Source organism: Lemur catta, chromosome 1 (assembly GCF_020740605.2).
Source record: "Lemur catta isolate mLemCat1 chromosome 1, mLemCat1.pri, whole genome shotgun sequence".
Classification (NCBI taxonomy): Eukaryota; Metazoa; Chordata; class Mammalia; order Primates; family Lemuridae; genus Lemur; species Lemur catta.
Genome location: NC_059128.1, coordinates 246,688,735 through 246,709,729, shown reverse-complemented (window position 1 = coordinate 246,709,729; position 20,995 = coordinate 246,688,735). Strand labels below are relative to the sequence as shown.

Sequence of the window (20,995 nt, the reverse complement as noted above, 5' to 3'; positions counted from 1 at the left end):
CTCAGTATAGAGAAGAGACAAATACATAGCTAAATGGCACATGTATTCAGCAGAAAACTTAATCTACAAACAGCCTATTGTGGCAGCCAATAAAGCTAATGGGCATTAACACAAGAATGCTACCTAGAATGAGGAAGGTGGTAGCCATTCTCTGCTCAGACATTTGCTAGGGTATTGCATTATATTCTGAATAGCAAATAGTTAAGGAAATAGAAAGAAATGAAGCTATATTCAGATAACAAAATTTGAGATAGTGGAGTATTTCAAATCTATGTCACATGAGAAGAATATTCAAATCATATTTAATGGGATCTGTGGATTCAAGGTTCATATTTTTAATTAAGTTTTCAAAATATGGACCTAGAACCTACACACAGAGAAAATAGGCTGAATCAAAAGAACTGAGGAGATAATTAGCTGCTTCAGGAGTTGTGCATTTGCAATTATTGGAGATGTTCAAATATAGACAACTACTTGAGAAGGAATGCACATGGGTACAATGTCTTTTAATACATTGTCACTTCATTCACTAACATGTTTTGCCCAAACAACATCCATGACAGGGATCAATCAAATTGGCAGGCCTTCATTTTTGGGGAAGGGGGTTGGCTCAATGCTGGGCAGAGCAGCAGAACACAGAGGAAGTCTGCTTGCTATATCACCTCCCCTCCCCACTGTACAATTGGTAGATTTATCTTCCCTGGAAAAGAACCGTGAAACTCTCTGGCAATAAATAGTAGGAACTTTAAAGATGTTCACATCATTTGACCTAGCAATTTCACTTCAAGAAGTATAAAAGAAACAAACAGATGTTGTAAGAGAACTTCACTTACTGAAATATTCACCACAAAATTATTTATACTACTGGGGGGAAAAAGCAGGAAACCCTTTTAAGTTAGCAAATGTTTACTAAGCTTCTGCTCTGTAACAGGTACTCTTTTGGAAAGCTGGGGTACATCAATGAGCACAACAATTTTCCTGCTCTCATGAATATTACAGTCCAACAGGAAAGACAAATGTAAATATAAATATAAATAAGTAATTATATAATACGGTATGTTAGAAGGTGATAAATACCATGGAGAAAAATCAAAGAGTAGTGCAGAGTAATGGGAGTTGGCTGCAGAGAGGCCAGAGTAAGGCTCATTGAGAGGCAGTATGACCAAAGACCTGGTGAGGACATCAGCTATGCAAATATCTGGAAGGAAACAGCAGATGTCAAATGATAGGAATGCTTCACTAGAAAGTGAACAATTGATGGAATAATAATAGGAATAATAATAATGATGAAATAATAAAAGAATAGTAGGAAAATGCTAACAATGCAATATTCAATGAAAAAAGCAGAGTATAAAGTGTATATTCAGTACTATAATTAATGATTATACACACATATATATATATCCATTATTCCAATAAATATTTTTGAGCACCTATTTGTTTATTTTATAAACATTTATATAGCACTTATTATACTCCAGGCATTTCCAAACATTAATGTCATTTAATTTTCAGAACTTTTTTAAGAAGTGGGAGCTATTTTGACATCATGAGTGGGAGAGATGCTAATCAATTATCCATATTAATCACATGGTTAACACAAGCAGAGCATGGTTTTCTTCTCTTTGTGTTCTTAATTTCCATGGATTCTACCTCCTCTTCCATGAGCACTGTTAATGTCCTAGGGAGAGAACAAAACACATAAATGTATGCCTAGAAAAAATTCTGGAAAGAAATTTACCAAATGTCAATGTTGATTTTTCTGTGTGGGCATAATTATAGATAATATTTATTATTTTGTATACATTTTTGCATTTTGCAAATTTTCTATAATAAAGATATATTTAAGGTTATAATTAAAGTAATATATTTTTAATAATACATTGCCTTTTATAGTGCTTATAATAATAAAAGCATAAACAGTTAAAACTTGAAGGGAGAGCTGGAACAGGACTTGGTTTCCCTTATTTTATTTCAGTCATTTTTTGTTGTTTTTTTTTCCTCCCCTTAGTTATGTTTCTGTGTATATAGTATGTTTATCATAATATGGCAGGAAGATAGGTGACTCTTCTGGAAGCCAGGCCTACTTCTGACGCTAGCAAACTCTGCACCTTGCAATGGGCTGCTTAGCCAGTCTGGATTTCAGTTTATTCTTTTGTAAAATTAGTGATTTGGACTATTTGCCATATGGTCTTTTCTATCTCTGACTTTCCCTGATTCTACAGAAGGTTTCTTGTCTTACTCTAACTAAAAGGCAAATGATTCTGAAGTAGATTTTGGAATACCACTTTATTAGCTTGCAAAAGAAATTGATGTGTAGACAAAAAAGCCTTGAAGTCTGTGTTATTAATTAATTTTCTTTCTTTTTTCTTTTCTTTATTTTTATTTCTTTATTTTTTTTTGAGACAGAGTCTCACTCTGTTGCCCGGGCTAGAGTGCCGTGGCGTCAGCCTAGCTCACAGCAACCTCAAACTCCTGGGCTTAAGCAATCCTACTGCCTCAGCCTCCCGAGTAGCTGGGACTACAGGCATGTGCCACCATGCCCAGCTAATTTTTTCTATATATATTTTTAGTTGGCCAGATAATTTCTTTCTATTTTTTAGTAGAGACGGGGTCTCGCTCTTGCTCAGGCTTGTCTCGAACTCCTGACCTCTAGTGATCCTCCCACCTCGGCCTCCCAGAGTGCTAGGATTACAGGCGTGAGCCAACGCACCCGGCCTTCATTTTCTTAATGTAGCCAAACTATGAAAGTATTGCTTTGTAGATCCAGTAATAGCCAGATATTAGCACATTCAGAAGGTTTAACTTAAAGCATGGGAAGACAATAATAATCCATGACTACTTTATTGATTAATTTTGAAATTACCATCACATGCATGGAAATACTTAAGGTTCAAATAATTAGAAAATTCTACAGTATAGACTGACCAGCTTTGGAGTCAGAGGTGTGCTTGTTGAGTGTGGAATCGAATAAGAGGCATCAGAGTAAGCAAGCTGTCTGAAGACAACAGAATAAGATAGCCTGAGACATCTAAATACCCAGAGATTCAAAATCTGTGGTTGACAGCCTCCATATGCCACCTCCACTTTAAGCATACCCTTACCAGTGGGACTAGGGATTTTTGAATTAGAGGGTCCCTCTTTTTTGCACACTGCCAAAGTTGGGCTGTGCTGACACTGAGAACCCTGTGCCTTTCCTTTCTCTTTGCTTCCTGGCTGGACCTAAACTCCTTTGTCTAGAGGATTGCCTCCTTTCAGCGACTTTGCAAATCTATATCCTCATCCAGGTTGCAGTTTAACAATCTAAAGGATAATCTTTAACAATCTTTCTTCTTTTCCTGGTTTTTGAAAGAGAGGAGCAATTCATTTTAACCCCCAAGAATTGATGACACATTTTGCTCCTTTGGTACAGCACAAGATCTTTTGGGCTAGAAGAAGCAACTTTTTCTCAAAATCCCAGGCTGAGAAGAAATTAAAGTTACCTGTGAAGCCACTAAGACATCCAGGCACCTCCACAAAGATGTTGCTAGCTATTTTGCTGTCCAAGAAAAGCACCAAATACACCCGCAAATCAGCTCCGTAATTCACAGATGGGCGTTATTAACAATGTGCACCATCTGGCAGCTTCCTTTTTTTGACTAATTTGTCTTGCTAACTAGGCTCAGTTATGGTCTATGCTGCTGAGGAAGTGCATGTGCTATCAACATGTATATATACCAAATTTTAAGACTGCACAAACTTAAAATCATTATTTAAAAAGTTTTTCCTTCTCTAAATTTTAGTTACCCAGCCCCAGATATTGTTTTGATTTTACATGTGTATCTTTGGTTTTCATATATATGATATTGACGAGAAAATGTTAAAGGACTTTTTAAATCAGTGTGGAGAAATATCTATGCGGTACTGAAATAGTAAACACTGGAAAATTACAAAAGCCCCAAATTCCAAAAATCCAACAAGGTTATTATGCCAGTTATTATCTGACTTGCAGTTTCAAACTCCTCATTTTATATGAATTCTGTAGACTCTCTCTGGTGGTTTGTACATCTAACATTATTCTATGGTGCTTCTATTCTGAAGATAGATGTCATTAATCATCCGTTTCTTCCTGCTCAATATTCTCTTTATTTTAACTAAGAAAGAGAAAATTATATCATCCTCTGGTATACAGTTCCTGTGGAATTGATTAAATACAGTTTCAATAACTTTCTCATTATAGTTTAGACCTGACACTCTTCATGAGAAACTATCTTGCCTACAGACAGATTGTCAAATCTTTTTAAGTTATAAGAAACATAAACCTGAAAAACAAATTCAAAGTAGCCTGAGAAACATACTGAACTCTATGATCCACCAACTGTAGAGAAGAAAAGGAAATAGCACAAGATACAACCAGACCCAGGACACAAATGTATCTATCTTCAGATCACTTTCTCTTTGCTGCTCAGCTCTTCCTCTCTTTGTATGTTTGCCTCAAACCCTCCTATTGCTTTCTAGCTTTCTTCTGCTAGCAGGTAAGCTATTAATAGCTGGTAACTACCCTATCCTGTAGAATACCCGCTTAGCCCCCACAGAAGAGAGAGCCAAGCCTTTCTCTCCAATGTCTATATTGCAATCCCAGGAAAGGACTCTGTTGGGCCTTGCTTAGTCACTGACCTACCAGCAAACCAATCACAGAGGCCAGGATGGTGTGGTGTGCTCCCATGACCAATCCTCGGACATTTCTTTTGGCAGGAGATGGGGAATTAGATTGTATTTGACAACAGAAAAGGAGAAAAGGATGCTTGCATATTAGGCACACAAACACAGTAGCTAACCTGGTTTACTCTACTCTCTAAGAATAGCTTTGCATTATGGTAGCCAGCCAGCCTGAGTTTTCTAGAGCAAACTTCATTTCAAATATTCTATCCCACTGAGTGACCACATGTCCCAAGTTTTATATTGGAAATTAAATCATTCTATTCTAAGGCACGCAGTGATTGGCTCTCAAAAAAGAACATTTTGATAGTTTTTATATAACTTACTATATATGTATTTTTGTTTTAATTAAAAGATACTAGTGTATAAGTTCAAGAGGAACATTATCAACAACAAATGATAAAGAAAATAGAAAAATACTATTATAAAGAAAAGGTAGTGTGAGGTTTTTGATAAGCCTTCAAACCTTGCCAACAAATATCCCTTACCATACATAAACTTGTGTAACTCTCAAAACTGACATTTACACTACTGTTTTCCTGGCACCTTTCACAAGCTCATTAATTATGCTTTGAAATTTTACTTTACAAACTATTACTTTTTAATGAGGGAGCTCATTATTTTCCATTGGCAGTACTTCATTGCCAAGTGCTACCATTTCGTAGGAGGTAGGCAGACTTTAATTTAAGCAGCAGCACAAGGCTCCATTATGTTTTTCTGTTCATGTTGGCCTCCATCAGCTGTCCTTTCCCCTCCCTCCCTGCCAAAATAAGCATTTCTCCCCACTAGGCATATACTCTCAGCCCTTGGAACTTGAAGCAGCTATCAGGAGTCTACAAATTAATCTGTTCCGTCTTCACTAACAGATGCTATTCTGGCACTGGGTACACAGGCTGAACTCACGGGATTTGCAACATCAAGAATAAGTGTGAAAACTACAAGCATTCAAAAGGCACTCATTTTATTTAATTCACGGATCTTGGCATTTTATTAAAAAATGGAAGCACAAATCCCTTCCCATTTACCCTCCTCAAACAATTTCTCCTTTATTGAAATTCAATGCTCTTTTTAATAAACCCCAAATAAGCACAACAACCAGATGTGACCAGAAAAACTGCAAGAGGGTTTAAAATGAATTCTCATAAATGCCACCCAAAGCTTCTGGACCCAAGGGACACCGTACTGCTACAATATACGCATAGTGAGAACAGAGGAAGACCAACAGGCAGATAAAAATCCCGAACAGTGTGTGCCTCCCAGCACGAGTTATTCAAGAAGCACTGCTGGTGTGGCTGTTTAAAAGCAACAACATGTTTTGGAAAGTGAATTTAAAGCACAGGCATACTTTTGCCACCTTAATGCCATAAAAAGCAAAAAAGTACACCACAGGCTTTTAGGAGTCAGGAGAGGGTTGGGCTGTGCAGTGTTCTGATTTAAAATCCTTTTAAAGACTGCCTATTTTTCCTTATTCTTTCACTTCCTGTGATAGAACAAAAAGCACTCCATGGTATGCAAGTGACACATCATTTTATGCATCCAAGTGCTTTATTCGCTTAACTGTTTTTTTTCCAGCAATTTAAATAAATCACAGAGATGGAATTAGATTTTCCTGAAGAGCTAGAGAAAGGCAGTGAGAGGCTGAGTCACAGTTAATTTCTACTGAGTTGAATTTCACTCCCTCCGTTTAGGTGAAGCTCATGTAGTTTGGAAAGTAATGTCTAGCATCTTATCAGCCTACTATAAAGGCTGCTTAGGCTCCTGACTAATGAGTCTCTGAAATGTTTTTAATGAATGATGGGGGGAGGAGTATGAAATGTCCTCATGTTTATTCATTTCCTCGTTGTAATGCTGGCTGATAGACCGACTAAAAGATTGAGCACTTAAATAATTAACTCATTTAAAGTGTGAATTATATGCGTGATTTGCCTGACATGCAACTCGTGAAGTGGAACACACAGTAAAACCTCTCCATACAGCAGGGGAGGTAAGGAGGAGAGGATGTTATTTTAAGTCCGGTTAATCTGGGAAGGAACATTTAGTAAAGGGATCAGACATTAAGGGGATTGGAGAAGGAGGGGATCAGACAGTCAATTTTCTTCTTCCAGAACAGGGGCTGGTGACTAACCCTTCTGTAAAGGGACAGAGAGTAACCATTTTAGGCTTTGCAGGCCCTATTTTCTCTGTCACAACTACTCAGCTCTGACAGGGACACAGCCATAGATAGTAGGTAATTGAATGGGTGTGGCTGTACTGCAATAAGATATAATTTATGGGCATTCATATTGGAATTTCATATAATTTTGATGTGTCACAAAATATTGTTCTTCTTTTGATTTTTTGCAACTACTTCAAAATATGGAAAGCATTCTTAACTCACAGGCAAGACAAAACAATCGGTGGACTCACGGACAATAGTCCAGGATGCTGCTCTAGAAGACTGGGTATAAGTTTCCCCATTTAGTTGTGGATGACTGTGTCCAGGGCTTGAGGTAGGACAGAGAGTCCTACAACTGTAGAATGTGGGATTGAAAGAGATTGTCCAGTTCAGTATCCTTACTTTAACAGCCATCCCCAGCATTTCTAGCTCACTATTAAGTATGATAGGGCATATATAAAATAGTACAGAAGGAGCTCAGGAAATTTCACCCCAAAATATGAGTCCTTGATATTTTGTATTAAGGCTCTTAGAGATGAACAGGCCCTGGGAAAAGAACAACTGACTTCCTTTCTCCTCCCTGTTATCTCAATATATTTCAGGTGAGACCATCAAGAGTGCAACCAGACCTGGCCCACATCATTTTAAACATAATACTTGTCTCTCAGGTTAGTTTACCAGTCAATATGTTTCTCCCCATCCATATGCATTTTCTCAAGTATCTATTCATCCTCCCTAGCAACCACTTCTTGCCCCTAAACAGAATTACCTATACTTCTTATACCCCCCTCCTTTCTAAAAAGCATGTATAAAAATATCTGGATCCCATTGGAATATTGAGTAATCACTATGTGATTCTCCCCATGTGCTTGGTAAATAAACCTCTCTTTCTTATTAATTTGCCTTAGTTGTGAGTTGATCTTTCAGTGAACTTTGGGGGAAAAGGGGAAGTTCCCCCCACCCCTACAGTTCACTGCAGAAAGTGGCATATGTTTTTTTTTTTTTTTTTTTTTTTTGGTGATTTTGCCTAGTTTAGGATCTATTTCTTGACTTTGCAGGTCCAATAATGCTTATCAGTGTTTTTGATAGATGAGGCTGGCTCATAATAACTCAAAGTCTTAACCTTTTAAAAGACATTTTCCCCTTTGGTCTCTTCTCAGAATAATTTTTTAACAGCATAAAATAAAATACATTTGCCAGTGATAGTTTATTATGGTAAAGTACAGTTATAACATTATAAACAATTTGTGCTGTGGTAGTTTATGCTTCTTTATTAACCCTATAAATAATGAGATCTAGTGAAGTAGTAGGAACATAAATGATATCTTGTAAATAATATTTCATGTCACAATATGATATGAAATATCATGATTTGTTTTGTAAATAAAGTCTCAGGTACTGTTAAAATCTCAAACAATAGTGAAGTATAAAACCCGAATCCTAATGTATTAATTTTCAAAGAGAAATATAAATATTAAGCACATCAAGTCTTCACATTATCTTTACTTTATGGTTCTCTCTACAAACCAAATACTTAAGAAGCTAAAGCACAGGGAGTTTGCCCTTATGAGCAGGGAATTAGAGCAAAGCTGATTGATTTATATTATTCAAATAATATACCTCCACTTCCACAGGTGGAGATACATAAAGACAAGATATGCTTGGGTTTTCCAGGTGTCCCCACCACTGGGCATGGACATGCCACTATTTGCCACTATGATAGCTTTTTTTCTGTGTTACCTTTTGAAACAACCACTCCGAATGGCATGCTCTTTCTTTGCATAATGGTTTTCCTCTGGTTCATGTGCATCCACAGCAAGCCTCCCAACAATTTCTGGAATCCTTCTGCAGGTACCTAATATGTGCTTCCAAACAAGAACCCTTCCTGTGCTACATTGTAAAAATGGCCATAGATATCTACCTATACACACACACACACACACACACACACACACACACACACCCCTAGATAGTGCCCTATTAGTGCTCCCACTCTGATTTTGACTTGGTTGTGTAATTTGCTTTAGCCAATGGAACGTGACCAAATGTGACACAAGCAGGGCCTTGAAAAGCCATTGCACTTTGGGGCTTGCTCTGCTGTTCTTATTGAAACCTGGAATGCTTCCCATGGGAATGCCTGTTGGAGGATGGGAGAGATATGACCTGTTATTACAGTGAGAACATCCTAGACCATGCAGCTCCTGGCTAAGCCACACATGCGTGAGCCCAACAGATACTAGCTGAGCCTGCCCCAAATTAGCAGAACCTCCCAACTGCTGCATAGGCTCCAGAACAATAGTAAATATTTGTTATTTTAAGCCTGTATATCATGTGCTTGTTTGTTCTCCAGAAAAGGCTACAGTTTACAATACCATTCCCTTTACCCTCCTGCTCCACGACTTTCTGGTGATATTGCCCCCAAAGTTTATGGAGCTACCATTGTGGTCTGAAGGCACTTTGCTGAAATACAAAATTTATTCCCAACCCTTGCACAGTATCTCTTGGTATTACATCCTCTCCCTGAGATCCCAGAGAAGTTGCCTCAAGCAACCCAAGCAACCCAAATCTAACACAGATATTGTGTGCAAATAACCTAGTGGTGGTTTGATTCTAAAATGTATCTCTTCTCTAAGGAAAGAAGATGACAGTATTAAAAATCCCCTTTTTAGGAGCGTTTGAATATAGAAAAGTATATCACAGAGAGAAGGCAAAGTTTTACACATGGAATAAATTGCTATTGACAGAATTTCAATAATCAGTTGAGATATGGATGAAATGGGTTTCCTAATGCACCTTAAAATTAAATAAATGCATTTATTGAGTTAATACCATTTCCACAGCCAGGGCCAGTTTAGGGTGAAGCCATCAAGCTTCCTAGGGCATAAAATTTAAGAAAAAATTTATTCCCAAGGTCATGGAAGTGCATGGTCAGCACCTGAAAGTGATTGTCTCTTTAAATTTTGTGCCCCAGGTACTCTAATCTCAGCCTTGGACCACAGCATTATGTAGGGCATTGTACTCATCAACATTTGCTAGGACTGTAGCAAGACACTGTTGGTTGCACCCCCAACATCCATATGTCTCCTTTTTGTCTTACTGCTATGGCCCAGGTTTTGTTCAAGGGCCTCCACAAAGCTACATGTTTACACATGGGTTCTTGCCTTGCCCTAGGGGAGGAGTCATGGTTGTTCTGATAAATCTAAGTCAAACACGGTGCCAATGATTGGTTCCTGTGGTCACATGATTCAATTCTGATGAGTGGGAGCTGGAGGAAGTCTGCTGGGCTGCTCCTGGTAAAACTAAACTCACCAATCAAAGGGAATATATAGCAGGGAAGTTCTTGTTTTTTGCTAAATGTGGCCTTGTTTGCAGATGGCACCTAGCTCTGTTGTGACCATTTGCAACTAGGAGGGATGGATTGCTGACATGCCTGTGATGGTACCTTAGCACCTGGGTCCTTAATGACAGGGCCGGCCTGCTGAATTAACTGTAGATAAGTGTTCCTACTGGAGTTTTTTTGTTTGTTTTTTTGTTTTTTGTTTTATGTGAGATAAAAGTAAGCCACTTTTAGTCAAGTTTCTGTTAATTGAAACTGAAAGTGTCTTAACTGATGATGCAACCTAATACTCTGAGTTTGCAGAAAGAGAGTTTTGCCAATGGGGAGACTGCCACTTCTTTAACACTTTAAACAGCATAAAAAATATCTCCTTTCATTCAAGCATGGTTCAAGAAACAGCCAACAATTTATGAGAGCTGAGATCTTACGAATCTACATAATTTAAGTTGTGGGGTGAGCTGCACAGCCACAGACTTGATACTAATGGATGCAAAAAGAAACCTGCAACCTTTTGTTACAGAGAAGATGTCTCAGGACACCAGGGTGAGAAACACAGGTACTAATAAGCAGAGGACCTCTGTTTTATAGCATGAGGACAAGAGAAACAATACAGAAAATTGGTGGAGAAAAGAGGAAGTTCACTTGTATTTAATTGATTGAGATACACATCAGCAATGATTTAGAAAAGCTTGCTAAGTACCTACTTGATGGCTACTTAGCTACAGAAATCAATCAGGAAAAGACATGCCCTCCTTATAGGGACTTTATTTTTAAAGGAACTTAGAGATATGAGAAGAAAACAGTGATGTTATAACTGTTCATGTTTTACAATCTGAGTTTCTTTTCATGGTTCTTTTCGATCTCTGCACTAGGAACATGAAATCGGGGAGGAATTACTAAGGGGAGGAAGGGAAGCTAGAAAACTGGATGAAAGACAAGAAACTCTGGAAAATATGAAAGTAGAACGAGAATGAAATGAACTATAATGAAGACATGAGGGGAGAATTAAGAATAGTAGGCAGTAAGGGAAATAATACTCACTGGCTGCTTACCACTCACTAGGCACTTTAGCACGCTTCCTCATTTACTTTTCACAAAAATCCTGAAGAGAAAGTATTTTTACCTCAATTTACAGATAAAGAAACCAAGGCTCAGTTAGCTTATGTGACTTGCCCAGCTAAGTGATAGGCCTGGGATTCAAATCCAGGTCTACTCTGTCCCATTGGCACACACACAAAAAAGTCTTTGAGTTCAGAAAGTGGGCTGCAAAGTCCATAAGACAGGAGTAGAAAACTAAAGTCTGTTACTACATAAAACCTATATCTAGAATTTTTCACGGTGTGAGTGAAGTGCAGGACCAAACGAGCTAACTGATCTGGCACAGTGGGTGAGACGAAGGCGGGAGAGGGAAAGATGAGTTTCTGGGAGACGCGGGGACACGAACGAATGTGGTCTTGAGTACTGCACTTCCATTGGAAGGGGTTCTGCTCCAAGATAGAGAGACAGAAAAATGGCAGAGGCCACAAGACGTGCTGAGATTGAGGGCATGAGGATATGATCGGCCACTCTAGTGACTCAATACCTGAGGTTGTCCCACATGGTTCGTAGAAAGAGGGAGAGAGAGAAGGACCTGGCTGAGTGTGGCAGTGGTTCTGTGAGACACCTCAGTTTTTATCTGCAGCACAATCCTGTTGGTCTCTCTCAGTTCTTATCTATGGCCAGAGGCTGCTTACTGAGGGAACATATCCTGAGTGCCAAAGGGATGTGCTTCTGCCCATATTCTCTAGGTTAGCTCTTCCTAGGGCAGGGGCAGGAAGCCAGCCAGGAGGTGTTGCCACCTGTTACCAGAACAGGAGGAAGGTGGTGGTCAGAACTCCATCTCACACAACGTATGTCTGCCATACAACCACCCTTTTAGCTTGGATGCTTCACAGGCTCCTTATATTCAACACATCCCAAAAACTCATTCTCTTTACTCTTGTTTTACACTTTCTTGTCTTCCCAACCACAGGGAATAACATGAATACACACATGCCAGAGACCATCATCCTGGACTCTTTCTTCTCCTCCTTTAACATATCTCCGTTTTCTCCAAGCTTCTCTTTTCAATTATTCTCTCATTTATTTACTTCTTTCATGCATACTGTCACTGCCCTGTATCAGGTCTTCACCATATCTCATCTGGACCCTTCCTGCTGGTCTATTTCTTCTAATCTAATTCTCTTACACTGACCAAAGTGCCTTCTTTGCCTTCACCATACACGCAATACACACACTGTATAAATATACTTTAAGCTAGAGGGATACCCCTAGGCTGTTGACCTGGAAAATACTTGTTACACTGTTCAATTCATCCTCAGCTTCTTGTTTTAAAAGCATCTACCCAAAGGGCTGGGCACGGTGGCTCACACCTGTAATCCTAGCACTCTGGGAGGCCGAGGTGGAAGAATCCCTTGAGGTCAGGAGTTCAAGACCAGCCTGAGCAAGAGCGAGACCCCCATCTCTACTAAAAATAGAAAGAAATTAGCCAGACAACTAAAAATATATAGAAATTAGCCAGGCATCGTGATCCATGCCTATAGTCCCAGCTACTCGGGAGGCTGAGGCAAAAGGATTGCTTGAGCCCAGGAGTTTGAGGTTGCCGTGAGCTAGGCTGATGCCACAGCACTCTAGCCCGGGCAACAGAGCAAGACTCTGTCTCAACAACAACAACAAAAAAAAGCATCTACCCAAAGGAAAAAAAAGACATTCTATAAAAAAGACATCTGCACTCGAATGTTTATAGCAGCACAATTCACAATTGCAAAGATGTGGAAACAACCCAAGTGCCCATCAGTCCATGAGTGGATTAAGAAAATGTGGTGTATGTATACCATGGAGTTCTACTCAGCCACAAAAAACAATGGTGATCCAGCACCTTTAGTATTATCCTGGATGGAGCTGGAGCCCATTCTACTAAGCGAAGTATTACAAGAATGGAAAAACAAGCACCACATGGAATCACCATCAAATTGTTATTAACTGATCAACACTTATGTGCACATATGGTAGTAACATTCATATGTTACTAGTTTGGGCAGGTGGGAATGAGGAGGAGGGGATGGGTATATTCACACCTAATGGGTGCAGTGCGCACCGTCTGGGGGATGGACACGCTTGTAGCTCTGACTTGGGTGGGACAAAGGTAATACATGTAATCTAAACATTTGTACCCCCATAATTTTCTAAAATAAAAACAAAAGATAAGGAATCAACCTAAGTATCCATCAACAGGTGAATGAATAAAGAAAATGGGGTATATATACACAACAGAATACTATTCATCCACAAAAAATAATAAAATCTTATCATTCATGGCAATGTGGATGACTTTGGAGGACACTATGTTAAGTAAAATAACCCAGTCACAGAAATATAAATATTTCATGTTCTCACTCATATGTGGAAGCCTAAAAAGTTAATCTCATAAAAGTAGAGAGTAGAATAGTGGTCACTAGAGGCTGCAAAGGCTGGTGGGGGAGAAAGGTGTAGTGAAAGGTTGTTTAACAGATATAAAATTACAACTAGATAGGAGGATTAAGTTCTAGTGTTCTACAGCACTGTAGGGTGATTTTAATTAACAATTTATTGTGAATTTTCAAATAGCTAGAAGAGTGGATTTTGAATATTCCCAACACAAGGAAATAATAAATGTTTGAGGTGATGGATATGATAATTACCCTGATTTGATCATTACACATTGTATATACATGTATCAAAATATCACCCTGAACACCATAAATATGTACAATTATTATGTGTCAATTAAAAATAATATTAAAAACTAAAATGGTTAAGATGATAAAATTTAAAAAGAAAATAATTATGAAGCCATTAAAGGAAGATAAAATAAAAAAAAGACACAGGAAGAAGTGTTCTTTTTAGAGATTTCTTTTTTTATTCATTACAAACAAGGTTTGGAGGGCTAATGTCTAGATCATTATAAGAGAATATACAGCAGTTATTTCTTTGCTAAATTATCATCTGCAAGTTGAACTCAACCATGGACCTCCAAGGAATATCATTTTGAGGTTGCTCTATATCTCCTTGTTTCTTTTTCCTTGTTCACCTCAAAAAGCTAGTCAGAGCCTCACCATATTGCAGACTAAGTTTGGAGTTGGTGGCCTAGGCTCGAAACCTTTAACAATCTGCAAAAATATTTTGTTCTGAATTTTCAAAGGATAAATTTACATTATTTAGTCTGGTTGATAAAGCACAAGAGCCCTAGGGACTGAGTTTTAGAGCTTACTAAGTGGACGACTTAGAGTTATCATGCTTTCCTTGTTATCGAGGATAGTTGAAAAATTGACATTTTTCTCTTTCAAAAATATACTTTTTGCAAAATATGATAGTGGAGGAAATGAATTTTGTACCGTTTATGCTGCAGGCATAGGTATATGGCGTTGTTTTTCCATTTTATTTAGAAGGGTTGTCCTTTTTGCTGATTTACATGTATGCTTTTGATTGGTTTCTTAATAGGCGTGAAATTATAACAAATAATGATTATGCTCCCAGAGTAGTGAGTGCCCTGTGTATGTGTGGATCCAATAAAGTTGTTTGCCAACAGTGCAACTTTTTACTTCTCTCATCACAGTGAGAGAAAAGTACTGGAGATGGACGTCCTCATTTCTAGCTCTGGCTCTGTAGCTAGTTAGCTTTGTGCCCTTAGAAAAGCCAGCTATATTCTCTGGGTCTCAATTTTCTCATCTGTAAAATGCAGGGATTGAATTTATGGACTCAAAATGCCCTCTCTGGCTATAAAATTTTACATTTGGTACCAATATATCAGACGCTTTTAATGCTTAAATGATGGATTCTTGATCACTTTTTTTCCCTTTTCTACTTTTCTGTGTTTTCCAATTTTTCTTAGTATTTTTTTATGGGCTTGATCTAGGAAACAATATAACAATATATGGAATTACATGGTTTTTCTGAAAAAAATCAAATAACATTTTTTAAATATTCAGTATAGATGCCATGATACCAAGCATGATCACATAAATTATCTTATTTAATTATCGTATCTACACTGGGAGTTAGAGATTATTATCTTACATAGAATGGGGAACCTCAGGTGTAGAGAGAGGAAATAACCTTCTCAACACAACTAGTAAATTACAGAATCAGGATGCTAAGCTCTACATACAAACTCCTAGCAGACCATTGCTACTTCTGTTTAAAGCATTTTAAGAAAGTGACAATTCCTTATATGTATTTTAAAATAAATATGTGAGCATAAAAATGACTTGTCTCAGGCAGTTATCCGAACTATTAAGGACAGTGCTAAAAGAGGCTGTGATTAAAACACTTCAGGGTATTTTCTGTTTTCTAGTGGTTACATTTTTAAAATTTACCAATGTCATAGCTGGCTGAAAGTACATTTGCCATCTGTTGTTAAAATCTCTACCTCCTGGCTGTCTTTTCTGACTCAAGTAATGTGTGCAGGTCTCATCCTCAGTGATGTATGCTGTACTTTCCATGTGCTGCCAATCCGCCATCAATCCAGCTTCTCTTCTCGCTGCTACCCAGCATCAGTAGCAGATTTCAAGCAAAACTCTGCAGACTTGGCCTACCACCAATTCACGCTGCCTGACTTTAATTGCTTCTTAATCCTTTCATTAATCTCTTGTTGATCCTCTAACACAGCTTGCACAAGAGCTATCCCAAACCTTCATTCACTTCCAATTCCTGGTTCCATCCTTCCTTCTCATTTTGAAGCACACAACTTCTTTTCTTTATCAAGAACTTAGGGACTGTGAGCATTTTTTAAAACAGAACTCTATGCCATTTTTTTTATTATTTCAAAATATTAAGGGGGTACAAATGTTTTGGGTTAAGTGGGTCACTTTTTTAATTCTTGAGTCCTGGTTATAGGTGTGCCCATCACTCAAATAGAGATCACTGTACGCATTAGGTGGGTTTTTGCCCCTCCTCTCCTCCCCTTCTCCCCTGGTTTATTTCCACTGAGCTTTACTTGCTTCTGTGCACATCTGTGCTCATTGGTTAGCTCCAATTTAATAGTGAGTACATGTGGTGTTTGTTTTTCCATTCTTGAGGTACTTCTCTTAGGAGAATGGTCTCCAGTTCCATACAGATTGTTGCAAAAGGTATTCATCTTTCTTATGGCTAAGTAGTACTCCGTGGTATACACAGACCACATTTTATTAATCCACTCATGAACTTCTTAATCTAGTCTCTTCTTTATATGTTCTCTTATCTTTTTTTTTTTTTCGAACAATCTGAGAGTAAAAAGCATCTTTCTTTAGGGGCTAATGCTCCCATTTGAGCCCCAGATGTCATGCCGTAATCACCTCTGTCTCCCCAGCATTATTAGTTCTTTTCTTCTATTGTACCCATACTTCTACCATGTTGAAATACACATTCCTAGACTCTGCACTCGGCATCACCCAGCTTCCATTAAACATCTCTTCTTTCTCTATTTTCTAAGAATTTTTATATTTATCTATATTCAACATCTATAAATTTGTGCCATCTATTCCCTCCCCAACACCTTACATTATTGATTTTGATGCTTCATACTCTATTAATGCTGCTCTCTCAAAAGGCCTTAGTGACCATTTTACATTTTCTTATGAAATACAATGAACTTTCATAGTTATTCTTTTTGACATCTCTCAAGCACTTGACTTGGTTGTTAATTCCCTTCTATATAATTTTTTTTCCCTCACTCCTAAAACTTTTTCATGACTCCTTTGCTCGTTCATGGCTTTTCTTTTCAACCTTTCTATGTTCTTCTGTTATATAATATTTAATTTCATAATGAGTGACTCTAACATTTGACACTAAACTTATGTCTCCTCTAAGTTTTGATTGTAAGTTAGATATTCTATTAGTTTCAGTGCTCCAAACTCACTCCATCCAAAATTAATTTTATTACCCCCCACAATTTTTCTCTACTCCTCATGTCTTGCATGATAGAAATAACATCACCAATGCCTCATTTATTCAAGTTCCTCTTTATCTGAATTCAATCAACTACCACCTGACTGATTGTATTAGTTTTCTATGCTGCATAACAAATTACCACAAATTTAGCAGCTTAAAATAACACACATTAATTATCTCACACTTATTTTTCTAGACCAGGATTCCAGATGTGGCTTAACTGGATCCTCTGCTTGTAGTATCATAAGACTGTACTAAAGATGCTGGCCAGGTGTGAGGTCTCATCTGGGAAGGGATCCTTTTCTCAGATCCCACAGGTTTTTGGCAGACTTCTTTTTGGTTTAGCTTTAGAACTAATAATGGCTTGATTCTTCAAGGCTGGTGTGAGAGGAAATCTTCTAGGAGATCTATCTTCTACCTATCTATCTTCTATCTATTATATATATTAATCAAGAAAGTGACATCTAGTCATTCTTACCGTATTCTGTTGGCTGGAGGCAAGTCATAGGCACTACCCACATTCACAAGACATACCGGTATATCACTGAGGGCTGACTTAGAGTCTTAGCACATTGTTCTTTCTACAGGACTCAAGCAAGGGAAATAAGTGACTTTTATTCATGCTACAGGAATAATTTGGGAGCCAAATTAAATAAACATAAAAATGCACAAAAGGGACTTTAGTTTACTCTGGGATCTTAGGGAGGGAATTAAATTGGGCTATAAAACAGAAAAGAAGAAAGAGTAGGAAGTGAGAATAGCTCAAAGAGGAGCTGCCATAAACATTTTTCTAAAATGGTCTGATGTCGTGCTTAAACTACCTGTGGACATGAACCAGGATTTTTGTTGTTTGTTTGCTTTTAACATATTCAATCTATTGCACACCTAAACTTTTGTAGAGGTAAAAAACAAACAAAAAAGAGTTAGTAGAAAAATGAGATAAGAAGAGAAAACATAAGCGTGTAAAATATGAGCCTGATTTCTTTATATTAGATAAAACAGACGTAAAATTACCTTGTATATTGCTATGAAAGTTTTCAACTGCTTACTTTTAATATCTATACTTCAGTCACTGAGGACAGTGACAGTTTGAGGACCAGCATTGTCTGCAGTCCACACTTTGCGCAGAACTGATCTAATTCATTCCCACAGCAGAAACTCCCCCAGATATGTGATATTAAGTCTGTTTTCTAGCTTTAAGTATAGATCCTTTTTTTTTTTTGAACGTCTTTTCTTCATTCATTCACAAACGAATTATTGAGCACTTACTGTTGGTCAGGCACCATGTTGGACTAAACAAAATGCTAAATAAATTGATGACTTCTCTTGGCACATTTTAACCTCTGGATTGAAATGATCTCAAACACAGCACATCAAAGAGTGAAGATACTATGTTCCCTCTAGCCTGCCACTCCTCCTATGCTCTGCTTGGCACCTTCAACCACCAGTTGCGAAAGTCAGAATTTTGCTTATCTATTCCTCACTTCCTCATATTTTCTTTCCAAAATATCAAGTCTATCTATTTATTAATACCTACATACCCAGTTACTACTACTACCTTAGTTCAAGCACTCACCATTTCTCACTGGACCACTGTAACAGTTTTTCAAATGTTGCCCTTGACACCATTCTTGCTCTTCTCCATTCAGCTATCACAGTACATTTAGGAGCATTTTCCTAAACTTCAAACCTCACTATATCATTGCATTGCTTAAAACCCTGCTATGGTTCTTTATAGCTTAACAATGAACCTGAAAATTTATCAATGTATATATATGATGTCCTTTATAGACAAATTCCTGCTTTCTCTTCTTCCTCTCCTCCCTCTCCTCCTTCTCCTCTTCCTCCTCTTCCTTCTCCTCCTCCTTCTCCTCCTCCTCTTCCTTCTGCTCCTCCTCCTCTTATGCCTCCTTCTCCTCGTCTTCCCCCTCCTCCTTCTTCGCTTCTCTTGTCTCATTTCCCCTTGGAAGATTTGCTCTAGCCATACATTGAATTATTTGCAATTCCCAGTGCTTGCTGTGCTCTCTATTGTCTCAGAGTTTTTGTTTTTGCTCCTTCTCCCCTCTGACACATCTTTCCTCTGATACTTTATCTGGGTACTTCTTATGGTTTCAGTACCAGACCATCTTTTTTCAGAAAAACTTCTCTGCTGCATCCCCTTTTTCTTTCTGTATTTACCTTCATCATAGTACTGCCACATCGGGTTGTACTACAAAGAAGAGATGGTTAGTATGTTTTCATCACTAGGCTGTGAATACTTAAAGTTAGAAAATCTGGCCAGGCATTTTGGCTCACACCTGTAATCTTAGCACTTTGGGAGGCTGAGGCGGGAGGATCGCTTGAGCTCAGGAGTTCGAGACCAGCCTGAGCAAGAGCCAGACCCCTTTTTTACTTAAAAAAAAAAAAAAAAAAAAAAAAAAGAAAGAAAGAAAGAAAAGAAAAAGAAAAATTAGCTGAGTGTGGTGGTGCACTCCTGTAGTCCCAGCTATTCAGGAGGCTCAGGCAAGAGGATGGCTTGTGCCCAGGAGTTTGAGGTTGCAGTGAGCTATGATGATGCCATTGCACTCTACCACTGCACTCTATCCAGGGCAACAGAGCAAGACTCTGTCTCAAAAAAAAACAAAATAAATAAATAAAAATAAAGTCTGTCACATTTTTGTTGATGTTTTGAAATAAAAGGATTAAGGAAACCTGCAGAACAGGTTGTTGTACACATGTTGGGGATAAACTCAGCCCATTTAATAAGGCCAAAATGATCTCTCCTCCCTCTTCTGCTCTTGCCGTCACAAGCCCAGTTTAAGATCTCATCACAATATATATGGAGCATCACTACAGCCTTCTAATTTCCTCCTGAACTCTACCCACTTCCTTAGAATCCACTTAAATGCTTTTTCTGCAGCTTCAACTCTACATTCAGAGTTAATCAAATATTTGGTTAAATGAATTTGTTTTTTCAACAAATATTTTTTTGAGCACCTACTTTGTGCCAATCATTCTTCTTGATCCTTGGGCCACATCAATGAACAAAATAGAAAAAAAAAATCCATGTTCTTTTGAAACTTACATTTTTCCTCCCATGCTATACATTAGATTCTCAGGACTTGTTCATGTTATAACTGAAAGTTTGTGCCCTTTGATCAACATCTCCCCGTTTCCCTACCAACCACCATTCCACTATCTGTTTCTATGTTTGACTTTTTTAGATTCCACATGTAAGTGACAACATGCAGTATTAGTCTTTCTGTGACTGGCTAATTTTACTCAGCAAGTAATGTCCTCCAGGTTCATCCATATTGTCGCAAATGGCATATCTTTGATTACATTTCTGTTCATAGAATTCAATTTATCTTATTTTTAACACTGAAATATATATACTGTAGCTCAAATTATATAGATGCAATCATAAATGACTGGTAGACAGAGCCATGGCTCTTCATGCATTTGTGAATTCTGTATCAACTATCCTATATCAGTTACGTGTTACCACAGCTGTACTCTGTAAAAACTACCTAAAGCTCCATGGCTCAAAAGAATAAGGCTGTATTATATTTCATGAGTCTATGAAGTAGCTGAACAGTTCTGGTCATCTGGACCAGGCTCGGCTGATCTCAGCTGGGCTCACTCACACATCTGTAGAAATCTGATAACTCAGCTGGGAGCTGCCTGGTCTAAAACAAGCTTGCTCATGTCTGACTGTGTGCTGGCTGCTGCTTGGGGTGATGGAGGTGACTGGGCTAGATATATCTCACCATCTAGCCTGGGCTTTTTCATATACTGGTGGTGAGTTTCAAGGGAGAGAATAGAAGAGAAGCTTATTGAGACCTAAGCTCAGAACTGGCAGATGGGCTCTTCTGGTGGTT

At 38.1% G+C, this 20,995-nt stretch overlaps 1 protein-coding gene across 1 annotated transcript in view; it reads left to right on the top strand.

Annotated features, from left to right (window-relative positions):
- Positions 1-7,701, top strand: part of NSUN3 (NOP2/Sun RNA methyltransferase 3) — a 99,532-nt gene extending 91,831 nt beyond the window's left edge. Inside the window, exon 6 of the mRNA XM_045540438.1 lies at positions 7,456-7,701. Within this exon, the coding sequence (XP_045396394.1) occupies positions 7,456-7,459 (4 nt within the window). The 3' untranslated portion in view covers positions 7,460-7,701. The remainder of the gene's footprint in view (positions 1-7,455) is intronic.
- Positions 7,702-20,995: the final 13,294 nt, after the last annotated feature.